Source organism: Phymastichus coffea, unplaced genomic scaffold (assembly GCF_024137745.1).
Source record: "Phymastichus coffea isolate CEN01 unplaced genomic scaffold, Cenicafe_Pcof_1.1 PCOF00095, whole genome shotgun sequence".
Classification (NCBI taxonomy): domain Eukaryota; kingdom Metazoa; phylum Arthropoda; class Insecta; order Hymenoptera; family Eulophidae; genus Phymastichus; species Phymastichus coffea.
In genome coordinates this window covers 658395-674535 of record NW_026706906.1, presented here as the reverse complement: position 1 = coordinate 674535, position 16141 = coordinate 658395, and the positions used below count along the sequence as shown (strand labels likewise).

The 16141-nt window shown below is 36.9% G+C and overlaps 1 protein-coding gene across 1 annotated transcript; it reads right to left on the bottom strand.

Moving 5' to 3' along the window:
* Nucleotides 1-9970: 9970 nt before the first annotated feature.
* LOC131669621 (sensory neuron membrane protein 1-like) lies at nt 9971-13352 on the bottom strand. Its single transcript, XM_058944625.1, has 9 exons — nt 13236-13352; nt 11723-11880; nt 11447-11646; nt 11176-11378; nt 10847-11102; nt 10578-10786; nt 10278-10504; nt 10030-10216; nt 9971-9985 (listed from the first exon to the last, which is right to left on the bottom strand). Exons 1-9 carry the CDS (start codon nt 13350-13352, stop codon nt 9971-9973), a joined length of 1572 nt encoding a protein of 523 aa, XP_058800608.1.
* Nucleotides 13353-16141: the final 2789 nt, after the last annotated feature.

The following is a 16141-nucleotide window of genomic DNA, read 5'->3' as shown; positions in this document are numbered from 1 at the left end:
TCACTGAAATAAGCCGAATTGCAATAAACAAAGACAATTGATATTCAAGAAACACAAAATATAAATGAATTCTTCATAATCAATAAAACTTTCCAATAATAATTCGTATACCATAATGTTCATTATGGGTTTGATTGATTATCTGAATGATAGTGATTAAAAAATAAAAATGGGAAATTCACAAGGTCGCATTGTTGAAAATTCATCACAAATCTATCAAAGCGATCTAGAAAATGAGTCGATTCATCAATACAATACAAAGAGAAGCCGCGGAATACAAACGTTAGTACACGACGCAAATATTAGCATCTACATCTTTCTTATATGAATACAACTTTCTCATACAGATATGAAAATTTTAACCTAAAAGATTACAATATTGAAATGGAACGTAAAAAAGCATTGGATGTGAAAAATCGATTAGCAGAGTTACTTGGCCTAGATAAAGACTTGAAGAAGAAAGAAGTAAAGCAAAATGATCAAATTTCTTTGGATTCTGGAGAGTTAGAAAATATCAGCAAAAACCAACATTATGAACGTGTAAAATTGGTACCTCAATTTTACAGATGTATTTCCAATTTATGGCTTAAATCGATTCTCAAAGTTTTCAAATATGTTTGCAAATATAATTTATAAATTTTTATAGACAGCCGTACCGATAATGTTCATTGTCGGTTACCTTTTCATTTGAATAGAAATATTTGTCTTAGTAACTCCGTCATATGTAGAAAGAATAATAAGCGAAAATTATTTGCAAAATTTTAATGGCATGTTTGAGTAAAGCTTAATATAATTATACATGACATGGATTGAACAGGTAAATATGACTGCTGTTGATAAGAAAATATTCGTTGCAATACAGCCAGGAGAACCGCTGATAGTGCCAACAAAGCGTACGAGGTTAATTATCCCGAGAATGAAATTAGCGAATTGCGAAAAAAATTTCCCCAGTACAACAATATTACCAATGAAAAAACATGAAAAATTGAAGAGTTATTTGGACAATTTGCATTATTATTTAATAACACCACAGTTTTTTAAAAGAACTAATAAATACCATGACAACGAACATTATTATAAATATTACACAAATATATTTTGAATCAAGAAATTTAGAGAAATTTTTATTTAATATTTGGGTGACATATAACTGATTTAGTAAATCTTTTTATTTCATCATCAGCTGTACATTATTTATCATCACGTGAATAAGCAATAAAGCGAAAAAATATGAATATCATTATTTTCCATTCTGAATCGTTTCTACACAATGCTAAGTGTTTTTTGAGTGTCAACTATCTTTTCTTTGAACAAATTATTAGAGGGAAATCGCAACAAATTTTCGCAGTTTTAGAGTGTGCTATTTGGATATTATTAGGTCTTAAAACTTTAGTGAGGTGGTCGCAGTGAATTGCACAAATATTTGCGTTCTCTTAATTTTTAATTCATATAAAATACTTTATAAAATTCATGTTAACACTGTTTGAAAATAAATATTAGTTAATGTAAACTGTATTGCATTGTGACCAACTGATTCACTAGATCAAGTGTCTGGAGCTTTTAGAGTTCCCTTTCGGTTCGTTTATTGGTGATAGTACAACGCTTCATAATTTGTGATCCTAAATAGTTTATGTCGAGCCAAAAGTAAGAATAGCAGCAGATTTCTAATCTCTAATTGATCAGCCCATGATGCAGCCTCGCAACGTTTATTAGCATATATCAGAAATCATTGATAAAGTGATCCGACTAGTTTGAAGTTTTAAGAGAAAAATTATTATTAGATGACGTACGAAAATACAATATAGGAAGGAAGAAAATAATACGAGAAATCAAGTAGATAATTGCGCGTAATTGATGCTTGGCAATGCTCTGTTCGTCCCGGCAAATGTACCACGAGCACTTGCAACCAAGATCCACTGTCCGATGGATCGGAGAAGCCCCGGGAGCGGTTGCCAGGCAGCGCGGCCATTGCAATGTTGCGCAATCTTCCATCGGTAGGAGGCACCGTTCGCGAATGGTCGCTTCAAAAGCGCGCGAGAGGGGAACAGATCGCTCACCTCGCTCTCGTTCCCACGGTCGTTCAACTTTGACGGTGACTCGCTCGCTCGCTCGCTTCGCGACAAGCAAGCTCGCGGCGCGCGGAAAGCTTTCCAGTCAGAAAGTTTCAGCAGGCTCTTTCGTGGCAAATGTGACTTGGGACTTGGGAAGTGGCACTTGGGACAGTTACGTTATCTTTGGCTATTTGAAAGGATCTACTAGATCAGTTGTTTTCATCGAACTGATCCACCGACGCGCGCTCAATACGATTAGCACGCGAGCCACGTTTGTACCACTGTTTCATCAACTTTACGCTGACGGCTATTAAATGAAGATATCAAGGCCGCAGGTACGTTCACTCGCGCATTGAGACGTAACTAGAAACTATGATAAAAGTAGCCTATTTGCTACCAAGAGCTGTCCCCTTATCCTCTTGGGGCAAGAAAATCTATTTGCTCAGCGAACTATGCATGCAAATGAACGTTGGATCGACTATCGAACGCTACAGTCGCAAAACAGCTTCCGACTGAAACCGCAAATAACGTTGTTCCAGCCGCTTCTTGCCTCCCTTTTCCACCGTTATAAAGAAGCAGTGCTTTGCTCGCGTCACGCTGAAATGTACCGAGTGCAGCGAGCGCGCGAGTCGATTGACGCGTGAGCTGACCGACGCGGCACGCGTCGAGCTTACTTATTTCTTAAGGTCGGAGAGTTCCCACTTACGTTGCTTTGTGGCGCGCGCCAGAAACAGATCTATCGACGGCTCGGAGCGTAGGGGGAACGACACACGTTCAATATTTCATTATGTGTTCAGTAAATAGATTGCATCTGAACAATTAATGCGATCGATTTGCCGCGGCTGCGACGCCCGTATTGTAATTACGCGAGGCTCCGAGCGTTGATTGACGTGCATTAAACATTCAGTCTACCAATATTGCACAATTAGTCGCGCAAATGCTCTCGAGAAACAGGCATTATTAATTAGACGGCGGGACTATAGCGTAAGCTCTCGCTTGACAAAGGGAGGCCCACTTTGCAACTTGAGGTCGGCCAGCATTATACGGCGAATGAATATCGAGAGAGCTCGCGATAACTCGTTTTCCACTCTGAAATATACGCGAACGTTCAAGGACGACGACGACTATAAAAGCCTATACGCGGCGGAGAGCACGAAACAAAGATTTGCGAAAAAGGCCAGCAAAAAATGAACGTCTCTTCTACGCGGCGCCTGGACAGCCAAAGTAGCGCGCAACGCCAAAATAGAGAGAGAAACACAAATTATAATTTCTCAGGCAAACGAGGAACGCTGCGCTTCGATGAGTCACCGGTGTAGAGAAGTAGCACAGCCGTAGCCGCTCGAGCAGCGAGCGGTCGTACCTTTCGTTCTCTCCCTCGGCGTGCGCCACTGCGAGAGGAGTTATTTTTAAAATTGATTTACATATCTACGAGCTCGAGTTAAAACTCCGTCAAGCCCTTGGAGTTAATGAAAATCAAATTGCGTACTGCGTTTCCCAGAAGTATGGCTATCCGCGATAAATAACGTATTGCGTAACGTTGCGTCTGTACGAATTTCGGATATCGGAAAGAAATGGAAGGTCAAGAGCACTTTGCCAATAGCCACGCGAGAAAATCGAATTTCATAAGCCAGCTGCGTCGAGTGGCCAAGCGAATAAAAGCTCTTTCGACCTTTTAGTTTCAGCGCTCGGTGACATCAAAGAATAAAAAGTGGCACGAAATCTCTGCTGAGAATAAAAATTTAAAGAGATCAAAAATACTTTGTCGTCAGAAGCAATTGCGCTCGTACATTGCATATACGAGAAGCTGCATTAGTTGATAACTCAGGAAAGCTGATTTGCATCAGGTAAGGACAGCACTTTTCCGCGCGAGACCCGGAAACAAGTGGTGAACGTGGAAAAGATCAATGCACCGAGAATTCCAAGCAAGTCCCATTGTTTAATCGAATAGAGAGAGAGAGGGAGTTCACATTGCATAAAAATAAACGATTTTTAATACTCAGGTTCAGAGGCTCGAATGGGCTCTGATGGCACCGTTGCAACACTGTTGTTGAACGATATCACTAGAGTGTAAACAAGTAAACGAAAGAATGTATGTATCGTCGAGAGTTGAGAGAAAGAAAAACTTTCAAGAATGACTCTGAAAATGTTGTACTTATTTGCTTCGGCACGCGACGGAGACAGCCAAGCATGTCCGAGGCGCTGATTCATTCTCCGCCGCCACCGCCACTGTCTTGAGCTGCAATCAACATTTACATCGCGAAAGTTGGAAGGCGTCGGAAAGCAGTCAACGGCGCATCTGCGAACGTTGAAGAAGTTTTAAAAACGAAAGCTTGCTTGTTCCCTTCCACTCCCCCACTCCGCTCCACTCAGCTGCTCCCAGCTGACGCAACGCTGTGCCGCACAGTCAAGCGTAGATAGCCAACGAGGCAAGTTCGATGAGCGCGTTCGCTCTCTCGTCACCGTCAAGTGAACAAAGTGTGCGATGGCTAGCTGCATGGACTCGCTGATTAAAGCTTGCGATCTGATCCTCAGCTGCTTTGTCTGTCAGAGAAGGAATAACGACGACAGCCAAGCGATCGTCGATGAGTCGATAACAGCGACGAGGGCGGAGAGGGGTACCAATGTGCCCGATACCGCTGTACTCTCTGATGTGCCAAGCTCTGCTATTTCACCAGATTCAGGTAACGCACTCATCGAAATGCTCGTGGAAAGGGTGCAAAGGCTCGAGCAGGACAGTAAAACGCGGAAGGAGGAAAATGCAGTCACTGATGCCAGATGTGATAAATTAGAAAGCCGAATCGAATCGCTACGCGCAGCCCAGGTATACTACCAAGAACAACAGTGGAGGCGAGACAACGTCACCTATTCGCCAACTTACCGATTTCCAGACGAGGAAGTGGTGCCGGAGTTCAGTAGGTGAATGTTTTGCCGGAGTGACGATGTGACAGTGTGACAGTACTTTATGAAATACTCCTATATCGATTCTTTACTTGTACCATGGATATTTTTTAAGGCAATTATTATTGTTTATAACGCGATACCACTGACTTAAGCATTATTACACGACCAAATTATTGTGGCCGTACGCGAGCAATGTTGTGTCTGTGAACTTTAATCAACGTTCACGGTTCGACTATCAGAGATTAATAATAGGTCAATGTACTGCAGCGTCAGGTTAGAGACCTTGTATGCACATGGTCATTAACAATAAGCCGTGCAGTAACGAATTACTCAAGCCATACTTAGATGCTATTTAAGTGCCGATCTAAGTCATACAAAACTATAAAACGATTAATTTATTATTAACTCCGAAAATACATTAAAAAGACAATTATCTCTGATGCAACGATACCAGGAAATTCGCGAATTTTTCAAGAATTAGTTTATTTATTTAAGAGGTTCTAACCGACATGTTTTATCGTAAAAAACGTTCATGATTTATCATACTTATTTCGGTTAGGGAAACATCATATTTTTACAAATAATAATTTCCAAACGATCATTTCAAAAGATAAGGGCGATTTTATTTTAATCTTTGTCTTTAATGTGTCATAGAACATTTTAACGCATCATTAATAAAAACTAAATTATTTGTTACTATATTAGTCTCTTCGTGAACATAGCAGCAATAAACCTCATAATCTATAACTTGTCAAGTTATCAGTCAACGTTGATTGCTTTTGTTATCTGGAATAACGTCCGATTTGGAATTATTCCCCGTTAATTTTCTAACAGAGATATAGATACGTAACTTTTTTATCTATTTAATAGAATAAGTGAACACTACAGCTGTACATAGGGATAGCTGTATGCGGACGCCTATAAAGCAACTTGTCTGGAACATCCTAGGCCTTCACCAAGAGTTAATACCTGCTAGCATGCAGACGCCGGTGAGTCAGATTGGCGTATAGTAGACCTTGGTGCGGGGGGGGGGGGGCATGGATGGTATAAGAGGAGGTGCAAGTGTCCGCCGCAGGGGTTTTTTATTTATCAGTATTATAAATAATAATAATACGCGTATATGTGCGTGTATATTTGATGGAAAAATTGATCAAAACGAAGTTCGATGTGAAGCTGTTGTTACATTGTTAGGAGATGCAAGTCAGTTGCCACGTAGATATTTGATAATTAATAAAGTTAGTTTAATGAAATAAATATACGTGCGCGCCATCAAGCGAGGTGCAAGTCCCATCGTAGATGTGAGTGCAGGTGTTGGCGTTACTGCGCTTTCTCCATCTCTGCCGCGGACCACTATCCTTCTCTCCTCTTTGTGCGGACGTTCGTAACTATAGAGCTCCCCACCACTCCTCTTCGCAAGGTAGCGATTATACCAAGCGAATAGAGGAAAGAAAGACGGGGGGCCCCCAGTTGCCGTGCGAACTGCTACGCTCCGTCCATGTGTTTGTTTAGGAAGAGAGTACAGGTGCGCGTATGTGTTTCGTCTGATTTCTTCATCTCGCTGGCTGCAATGCGTTAGGAAAAGAGAAAAAAATTTAGTGTAAAATGTTCACCCATGCGACGATCAACGCTGAAAAATTAAAAGAAGATGAATTTTATTAATAAAAACAAGAACTTCCGATTTATACAAATTTCAAAATATATATAACAATAAAAATACAATTAAAAATTAAAAAACTCACTTAAGCGCATATCTTACAATATATTATATAATTTTAAAAAGATACAAAAAATACATATGTATGTATAATTAAAACTAATGTCATAATAAGAAATATACTTTTACTTTCCTGCCTCGTTGTAATGCGCTTCAACGTTAGGCGACCTTGACTCGTGATACGGCAGTCTTGGTGGTAGCTCCGAGCACGCTTCGCAGATGAAAGTATTTTTACGATAGAACCACAACATGCAGTGACAGCTTACTGGACAGATGATGCGTCGCCTCCAATCCGCACTCCTTGTACGAACATACAGAATCTTGCACTTGTCACGCGCAAAGCCTTCCGACACGATCACATTCTGCAACTTTTTGCTGAACATCTTGATCTCCATGGGAAACCGAGGAATACTTCATCGCTTGGTCGAGCGCACGATCTGTCAAATGAAAGCGGCCTTGCACGGACTTGAACCTGGCAAGTTTTGTTAATAATTCGTTAATCACTACCTTGCGTTTGCGCATTTCATCGTCTGTGATAAAATACACTCGATTATTCGTGTGATAAATTGAAGCGTATGTGCTATTTAATAAACAATATTGTCAATGACGACAGGTATGCGCGGAACAACTTTATAGTAAGAATAAGGACTTCTTCGTGCAATTTTCATATGTGCATTGTGTTCAAATATCATTTAATATTTGACCATGTATTGAACTCATATTTTCAAAGAGATACACATACTAATTGATTATTTAACGAAATTTGTATCTTATGAAATAGTCACTTTTTACTTTCTAACAGTGTGTAGCCATGGAACAAGAATATCAAATAATATATTGCAAATTTTTCTTAGTTTCAGTAATGAGCACGACGTAATAACGCTTAACCTAATATTATTAAAATAAATTTAGGAAGTGATAGAGACAGAGAGAATCTGTATTTCAAATTATAAAATCTTGACAAACACGATCGATATAAAGCGTATGCATTTTTTATAGATAGTTGTAATGATGTGTTTGAAATTTTATAATGAGCCAACGAGCTTATTGCGTCCACGAGCAAAATATAAAAAAATTAAAATAATCAAATAGCTAATACAACGAAGCCTCAAATCAATCGATTTAAAAATTAAATATAATCAGAGGTACGTTATTACGCGTGTTTTGTTATGATAGAAAGAAACAACATAAAATCTATTAACCAAGCAATCTTAAAGCAAAATGAATGGTAGCTACATAACAGTTAACAGCTGGTTTTGATTCACACCGTCTGGCTAAATCAATTGCTAAGTACAATTGTCGGTACGTTCCACGGGAACGCTAGTTCATAATGTTTTCGCATTGGTGATCGCCCTTAATCAATTCATGCCCATGATCATCAACGTATGTGCGCGAACAATTTATTTGTATTGTTTTTGTATTCGACGTCACAGATATTTTGTAATGAACCCAAAAAAAAATGTAAAAAACAACAAAAATATATTAATAATAGTGTATTGCGAAATTCAGCTCTTGTAAAATTATTTCTCTTGCCCTGAATCCCTTCTTTCATATGGATCGAACGATTTTTCACATTTTTTAATATTTTTTAAATTTAGTTAAAGGACTTAATGCTAAACATAAATTTACTTTTTCAATATTCTTATTAAAAATAATAAAATATTATTTTAGTTAATAAAATATAACTTTGAATAATATACAACATATGTTTAACGTTATTTACATCAATTCATAAAAAATCGAACACACCGTGAAGCTGGCCGCCGCGCCGTCTGTCACGCTCACTTCCCCACTGTGTGGACACGGAATGAGACTTGAACTTTTGTCTGCTATTGAATAAACCTACCTTGAGTTAAGCTGTGGTGAATTAATGGTTATGTCTCTCCTACCAACCTGATTCCCCACAATACGCTATAGACTGTGCGGCATCTGTTCATTACTGTACTAATTATCAGAATACGAAGGATTCTTTTGCAGGAAAAGAAGCTCAAGAAAAATTGTACGTAAAATCATAATGTATTTTACGTTGGGACATAAAGACGGCTCATAATTTTCATTAGATATCAAACCAATCTTTTTCGTTAAGATTTTTAATAAAACTGGCATTTGTTTTTGACTTGATGTTTTACTAAAAATAGATTATATCTGTGTAAATATTATTTATTCGTTTGTATTTTTTGCCGGTTTGTTTTACAATTCAACGTGAATAATTTTGACGGCGCTTCAGAAAATAATTGCTACAAAAACCATATTTCAATTTTCGGAGGTACTCGGCCTGCTTGCTATCTATTCTTCAATGGAAGAACAGTCGTTGTCTGTCTACCTTCTAGAGCCAGGTATGAGTGTTATATTCGTGCACATTCTGATGCTAACGCACAATACAATTTTCGTAAGATTAACAATTACTTTTCTTCAACGAGAAATCTTATTAATTAACGAGGTATTTTATAGATTTGTGAATTAAAACCCGAATGATGCAATACAAACTACTACACGGTCTTATATCGTAAACAGTTTTTTTCATTGGTTTCGTGATACTGACTTGAGAGACTCCGATTTCGATTATTGTAGATTTTGTCATCGAACAGACGGATCTATAAGTGAGGAATTGATAAAGGATGAAATTAACTAACTTAAAATATGATTTGCAAAAAACCTTCGATTCACGGTTTTTTAAATCAAGTAGAAAAATTAAACTGTAACTCGGGTGAATTAAAAAGTAATGTTTCGACTAATAAACCAGTTTAATTAAGAAGATGCAAACAACTTACATAAAAATCATTTGTCGAAACTTAAAGATGTCACATGTATAATGTTTCCGCTAATAACATGATTCTAATACAATCTTGGTAGCCAACTCTACGAAAGTAATTGCACTTTTTATTTGGAGACAATACACAAATTACGAAGGCTTACTAATTTCTTCGTAATATTCGAGATCGTTGGACGACCAAGGTGATAAGATTTATTGAAAATTATATAAAAGAGCGTAGACATTTGTAGTACGAAATTTTTTGTAGATATACTCGTAAGAACAAAAATTAAATGTTTTTTAAAAGTTTAGACTTCCGAAATTTGTAACGAAGCTTACTACTGTTTACTCATAACCGTCAATCACATAACAAAGGAGCAAGTACAGTGCAAAGACGTATATCTTAACACAGTAATGAAACATAGATACGGGAAAAGTAAAATATAAATAGAACGAATACGAAAATTTTTGAAATATTTCGAAGGCGTAAAACATGACCGCAAATAAATCGACTTTCGCAAACGAAGAATCATTAAATTTTTGTTTGTAAGGTCAAGCACTGTGACGCTTGAAATTCATGAAAATATTTGTTAATCAAGCGAAAACGGTACCTTGGCTGGTCGCAATTGATTAACCTTACAGACAAGTGGTCCTGGTCTAGTAGTACTGAATTTCATATTATTTCCGACTTGCGGTGAATGAATTACATTTCTTACTTTTTTATTAGCTCGACATATAACAAATATAGTTATAACAAAACAGTTTAATCCAACTATTACAAGTGCCACTGATATCCATCTAAAAGAAATTAAAAGCATCAGTTTTCAAAAAGTAGTTTCTTGTCAATTTACATACTTACAATATAATCCCAACTATATTATGGAGGCTTTTTACATTGCTCATATATTCATCAGGTAAAATGATCCCTTCTTCAATCCAAAATAATGGAAGTAGAACCTCAGAGAAATTGGCCATAATCTTAAACCTGTTTAGTTTGCGTATCATTATATTAAACTGCAATCGTTTTTTAGCTTGCAAGATAGTTCCAGAAAATAAATCGAAATCGATGAACGTCTCGTGCTTGTCCTTAATCCAATGATCAGCTTTTATTAAACAATATTAACAATTGGGGATAGTAGTTTATCGTACCAAATATTACCTTAATTGGATTTAGACCGTCTACCATCTTCAAATAATCTTCGTGTACTCTATAAAAGTGTGGATTCGAGGCTACAAGTGGAATGCCAGTGCATTTATGGAGGTCCATTACGCCTGCCTTAAGACAACCAGTGGATGGACAATAACACTTTAATGCAGGGTTGATACTTGGATCTCCGAGCCAAGCGGTATATCGGTTGCTGTATAATCCTAATGTCAAAAATATTGCAATACTGTGGTATTTCAATAAGAAATTTCGAAGCACCGTACCTGCAACTTCGGATGCCCCAATGCTGTAGAGATTTAATGAGCGACAGATCTCAGGAGAAAAGGTGTATATATCTTCATTCTCTTTCAAATAAGGAGGAAAAACGTAACCATCAGTCCCATTTAAAGTATCACAATACTGATCATTCCAAATTGAAATATTTTTCTTTCCGTTAAATTCAATGACTCTACCAATATCAGCTTGATTTTTAGATCCTCGTAAAATTTTTATGCGATTTTTGCTGGTCGTGCCGTTGTTCTGAAATATTATCCGAAAATATGTATAATGCAAACAATTTATTAGGTTAATTTAAAAAAGTCTTGACACCAACCGCTCCAAAAATAGCAAAGCGAAAATGATCCGGATCTTCGACAATAAGCTCATCCATTTTACCTCGTAATAAACCACAAATTGCAGCCCCAGCGAAATCCTTTACCGAGCAATCGATCGGCAACCCTCGAAACATCAAATCCATAGCTTTCACTTTAACAAATACGTTTTTCGGATTTTTGAAAATACTATTGATTGCCTTGCCTGCAAATAGATATCAATTCTTAAGATTTCTTTTGATGTGACTCGTTTATTTTTTGTAAATTACTCACCGACAACAGGTAATGCTGAAGGTTTATCTCTCACAGTAGCCATGATCATAGATAACATAAAAATGTGTGGAACTATGAGCTCTTCCTCTCCAGTGAGATCTCCGTTGTTTTCTGGTTTAAAATTAAAGGTGTTTTTCGTCGCATACTCAACAGAGTCGTGTTTCTCGTGGTCCAACATGTTAGTTTTCTCATGTTTTTCTCTGTAGAATTCATGTGGTTTTATGGAATTTAATTTATTGTGTTATATTTACATGTACATTTTATATGAACATTTACACAAAATAATATGGTCCAACTTCACGAAGGATAGGTTGTTTGCCGTTTTTTATTTCGTCTGGATTTGTTATATTAAATAAATAAATGCGAAAATCAATTGGAAACGGAACGTTGCTCCACAATGTTCGTACGTCACTCCCAGGTTTCAGATTTATTTTCTGAAAAATTTATGATCGATCGTTATCGTGGAAAAATAATTATTGAAAAAATCCTTAAATTGAAATAGCAGACTAACGTTTCGATACCACGATAGTAGTCTTATAAATATATGCTCATACCACAATAGTGATATAATTAAGCTGAAATACGTTTACTTAACACGCCACTTTATCATTGAATCGTCTAAAAATGTATTGGTTATTTATGTACCTTGGCTCAGCCGTGGTGCTTTAAAAATGTTATAAACTTGGCAAAGACGTATTCGAGTTACGTGCAGGTGGCGTTTAATTCATAAATAGGTAGTGTAAGATACAACTGCACATAAATTTATTACAATTTTTGTTTTTTATTGATTTTACAGTACATCGCACAATGCGGCATACACTGTTTACAGTTATGCCGTTGTTGCTAAAATGTCTTCGATGTGGTAGGTCGATATACCGAGAGACAATATGGCTGTCATACGGCTGCGCTCGATTTGGCAGGTCGTTTATGCAGTCCCCATGGTTCGACTGCCTCACACGTATACCGCCGATTATGTGACCTGTGCGTGTATTTACTCGAATACGTTCGCTGTTGCCGTTGCCCGATCAGTCGATAGGGTTGAGAGTTTCAATAAACAAAATTAAGGGATAACTTCGAATAAACTTTATCATCATAATTTTACGACAGAGAGAGAGAGAGAGAGAGAGAGAGAGAGAGAGAGAAATCGTGCGCTTGTGCTTTTGCGTCCCGCGCCTGAATAATTGCTACAACGCTCCTTCTCCTTTTTGCTCGTCATCCAATTGTCTCCATTTAGCTATCTCCGCGCGAGTGTTCTTGAATTTGCACGCGCGGCCCAAAAGCACTGACGATTGTCCGCCAAGCTGAAAAAACGCGGCGAGCGAGAGCGAACTGGATTCGGCTACCTACGGCCAGATCTTACCCTTGACTATCTTCCTATTGTACTATTTCGAATGTTATCAAAAATTAAAGTTTAATCGATTTCCCGAGTACCGCTCAAACGAATAAACTGAAGTATCCACCCAAAAATATAAAAACCCAACTCCTCGGGCGTATAATAAAACTGTGAATATATATACGTGGAATTATTTGAATATACAGGTAAAAAATTTTCACGTTATAACGATATTGAATAGGAAAAAATGAGGTTTTGTGAGCTAACGATAAATTTATAAGCTTTATAACATTTTTAACTTGTTTTTAATGCATATTAAAAAAACGCACAGATTGGCAAGAAAAATAAAAATTTTATAATCAATTACCTCACAGCGTGGATACTAGGTAACAATTTTCAAAACAATTGTTGACACTTTTCATATCATCAATATAAATTCCACAATAGTTTACTTACTGTGTGCATTTGCCATTTCAAAAGTTTGGGGAACAACATAAATTTTAAGACTACACCAAAAAGTAATGTACAAATCCCTGATAAAGCAAGACTCTTTGACAAGCGATTCCAAATCATTGTCTATATTTTGGTCACTTTTTTGAGATTTATTTGAGAATTAAATAATTTAAAAAATCACATGAACTTATTTTGTTCAATTCTATATAAACAAAAGCCTCATTTTTCGTTTCGATTCGAATAATATAAAACTCGTAGCTCTTACGGCTATTATTGACGACTTTCAAGCTTACACTAATCACCCAAGTAACGATCAAAAAGACGGTGGAACTCGTGCGACTGCGTGCGACTCTATTGTCCACATATCGACAGCTTAATTGATTTCTTAATGAGTAAATATCATTTAAGGCTAACCGACCTCGTTCTTTCTTACTGTCGTTTAGTAAACCACGTTCATTATTATAAACGCATTGAGTAAAATAGTTTCACCATGATATATATAAGCGCATTTAATTAATAATAAAAATAAACATCTTGTAATCTAAGTGAAGTTCATTTTAACCTGTTATCAATCATAACCAATACCTGTTATGAATATACTTCAACAAATTTACAAGTCAACTGTAAGTTTCAGCTACAAGTTCTGCTTCTCCGTAGTATGTTTCATTTACACATGTTTAATTTAGATACAAGATATACTCCATTCAAATAATTTAATTTGTTTAAATAAATAGACTTATATATGTAAAATGTCCTTAATAAATCCCTACACGATCAATAGTCTAATTATTCGGGATTCCTTTTGAGCTCCGTGCAATGATGATAATTTAGTTTAGTATTACGTTCCATCAATTTACACTCACTCTATAACAAACAAATAGCTTGTGGGGCCTTCGTTGCCCACCTATCTGCAACTAGATAGCGTTGGCAACCCGCGAGCGGTAGGAAATACCCTCGTTGCATATATATATACTAGCGTATTCCGAAAACATTTATCAGTTACAGTCGTGTAACCCCAGTAGATATAAATAAATAAACAAATATGAATTTAAATGTCGTAGAAGAAATGAAAACATTTACGGCTTCAAAAATAGAAAATTTGAAAAAATAATAAAAACAAATTCAAATTTATTCATCAGCTACTTGAATACAAGCGTAATAGATATTAAAATATCGTAAGATAGAAAATCCGGACAATTACTTTACCTTACTAGGGGATTTAAATGCGAAACATACAGCATGGATTAACAGATATACACAGGTTATAACACAAACATATCAGAAGTGGACCAAAAAAATAAATACTATATGAATAATAAAAAATACTGGAGAAAAAGAAATAACTTGACAAAATAGCTATTATTGTAAAACAAATATATTATAAACTACAATCAAATGATCTTTAAATTATGTGACTGAGCATTTCTTTCTTTTATTATATTTTAGTTAATTTGACCTATTATCTCCATTTTTCGATATTTATAAAAAATTTGATTTGATAGTTTGTAAGAAATTTGGTCACACGCGAGCCTGGAAAATAAAAAGCTGTAGTTTTCGTTTCACATACACGAGTTTTACATACACTTATAATAAAAGCGTAAGCTGATACTATAAAAATTTTAGTATTTGTGTAACCTTGGTTGTAACGGCACTAAACTGAAACATGTAATTTTTTTACTAGATTCAAGCGTAATGCGACTATTCAATTATTATTACTTGTAAGAACTTATTGTACTATTCAGTACGCAGCATGATTGCTGAAACAATTGTAATATTTACTATTCAATAAGGATATCTACATGCACACACGCGCGTGCATATAAGGCAGGTATTACTGACCTTCAAAGTTCGGGTTTATCGAGTTCAATCATAATATCGGGACAAAACTTTATCATTGTTCCTCTCACTCTCATAAACCTTATAACACCCTCTCTTTCTAGACAAAATTGTCAAAAATCTATTACAATATCTCTTGACCTAGTGTGAATTTTAAAAGTTCGGACATGTCTCTCTCTCTATCTCTCTCTCTCTCTCTCTCTCTCTCTCTCTCTGTCGAAAGTATAAAACTTCAGTGGTTGACTTCAATAATTTTCTTTATTAATGAAGTACACTCAGAATGTCAATTCTTGATGTGCATAGGCTTCCTGATTTTCAAGTTACAATTGTGTTAAATCGCGTTGGTGCATCTATTATTCTTTCTCCTTCATCTGACTTACATTTCATCGTCCTTGACGTGCGTATTGGAGTGGTGAGTCATTGATATCTATTTATAGCACGTACAACCGCGACTACAACGCTTCACCAAAATCTTGCCAATGCCGCAACGTAGCTTGTTCATCCTCCCGCGATGCGGCAGCTACAGTGATTTGCGCATCTTTGAGGCCCTCGCCACATATGCGCATACGCGTGCGTACAACGGCGTACAATAGCGTATAAATCGCTGAAAATTTTGATAGTACCAACAACCGGGAGTGTGTGTTCGCTTAGGACATGTGAGAAATAGTAGTAATTTTCTGTTTTAGCGATTTGTACGCTATTGTACGCCGTTGTACGCACGCGTATGCACATACGTATGTGGCGCGGGCCTGAGAGAAAACGCACAATTAGAAGCGCGGCAGTGTCCCCCCGTACGCTCGAATGTAGGAATCATTCGCGCAAAGTAAAATTCAAGTGAAAAGGTGTTAATCATCGTGTCTGGGAATCTTAATGCAGGAAAGCGCATCGCATTTCGCCGATATCCTGATAGCGTGTGTCGATGGCAATACAATATACTTACAAGCCTTACGACTGCGAGCGCGCGACTATTAATCGGTGGCAGAGCATTGGACGCTGCGCTCTCTCATCATCGTGGAACGGCCAATCGAACGAATGCCGCGATTTTCCGCGCAGTCGCGGCCTCTCGCTCTGTC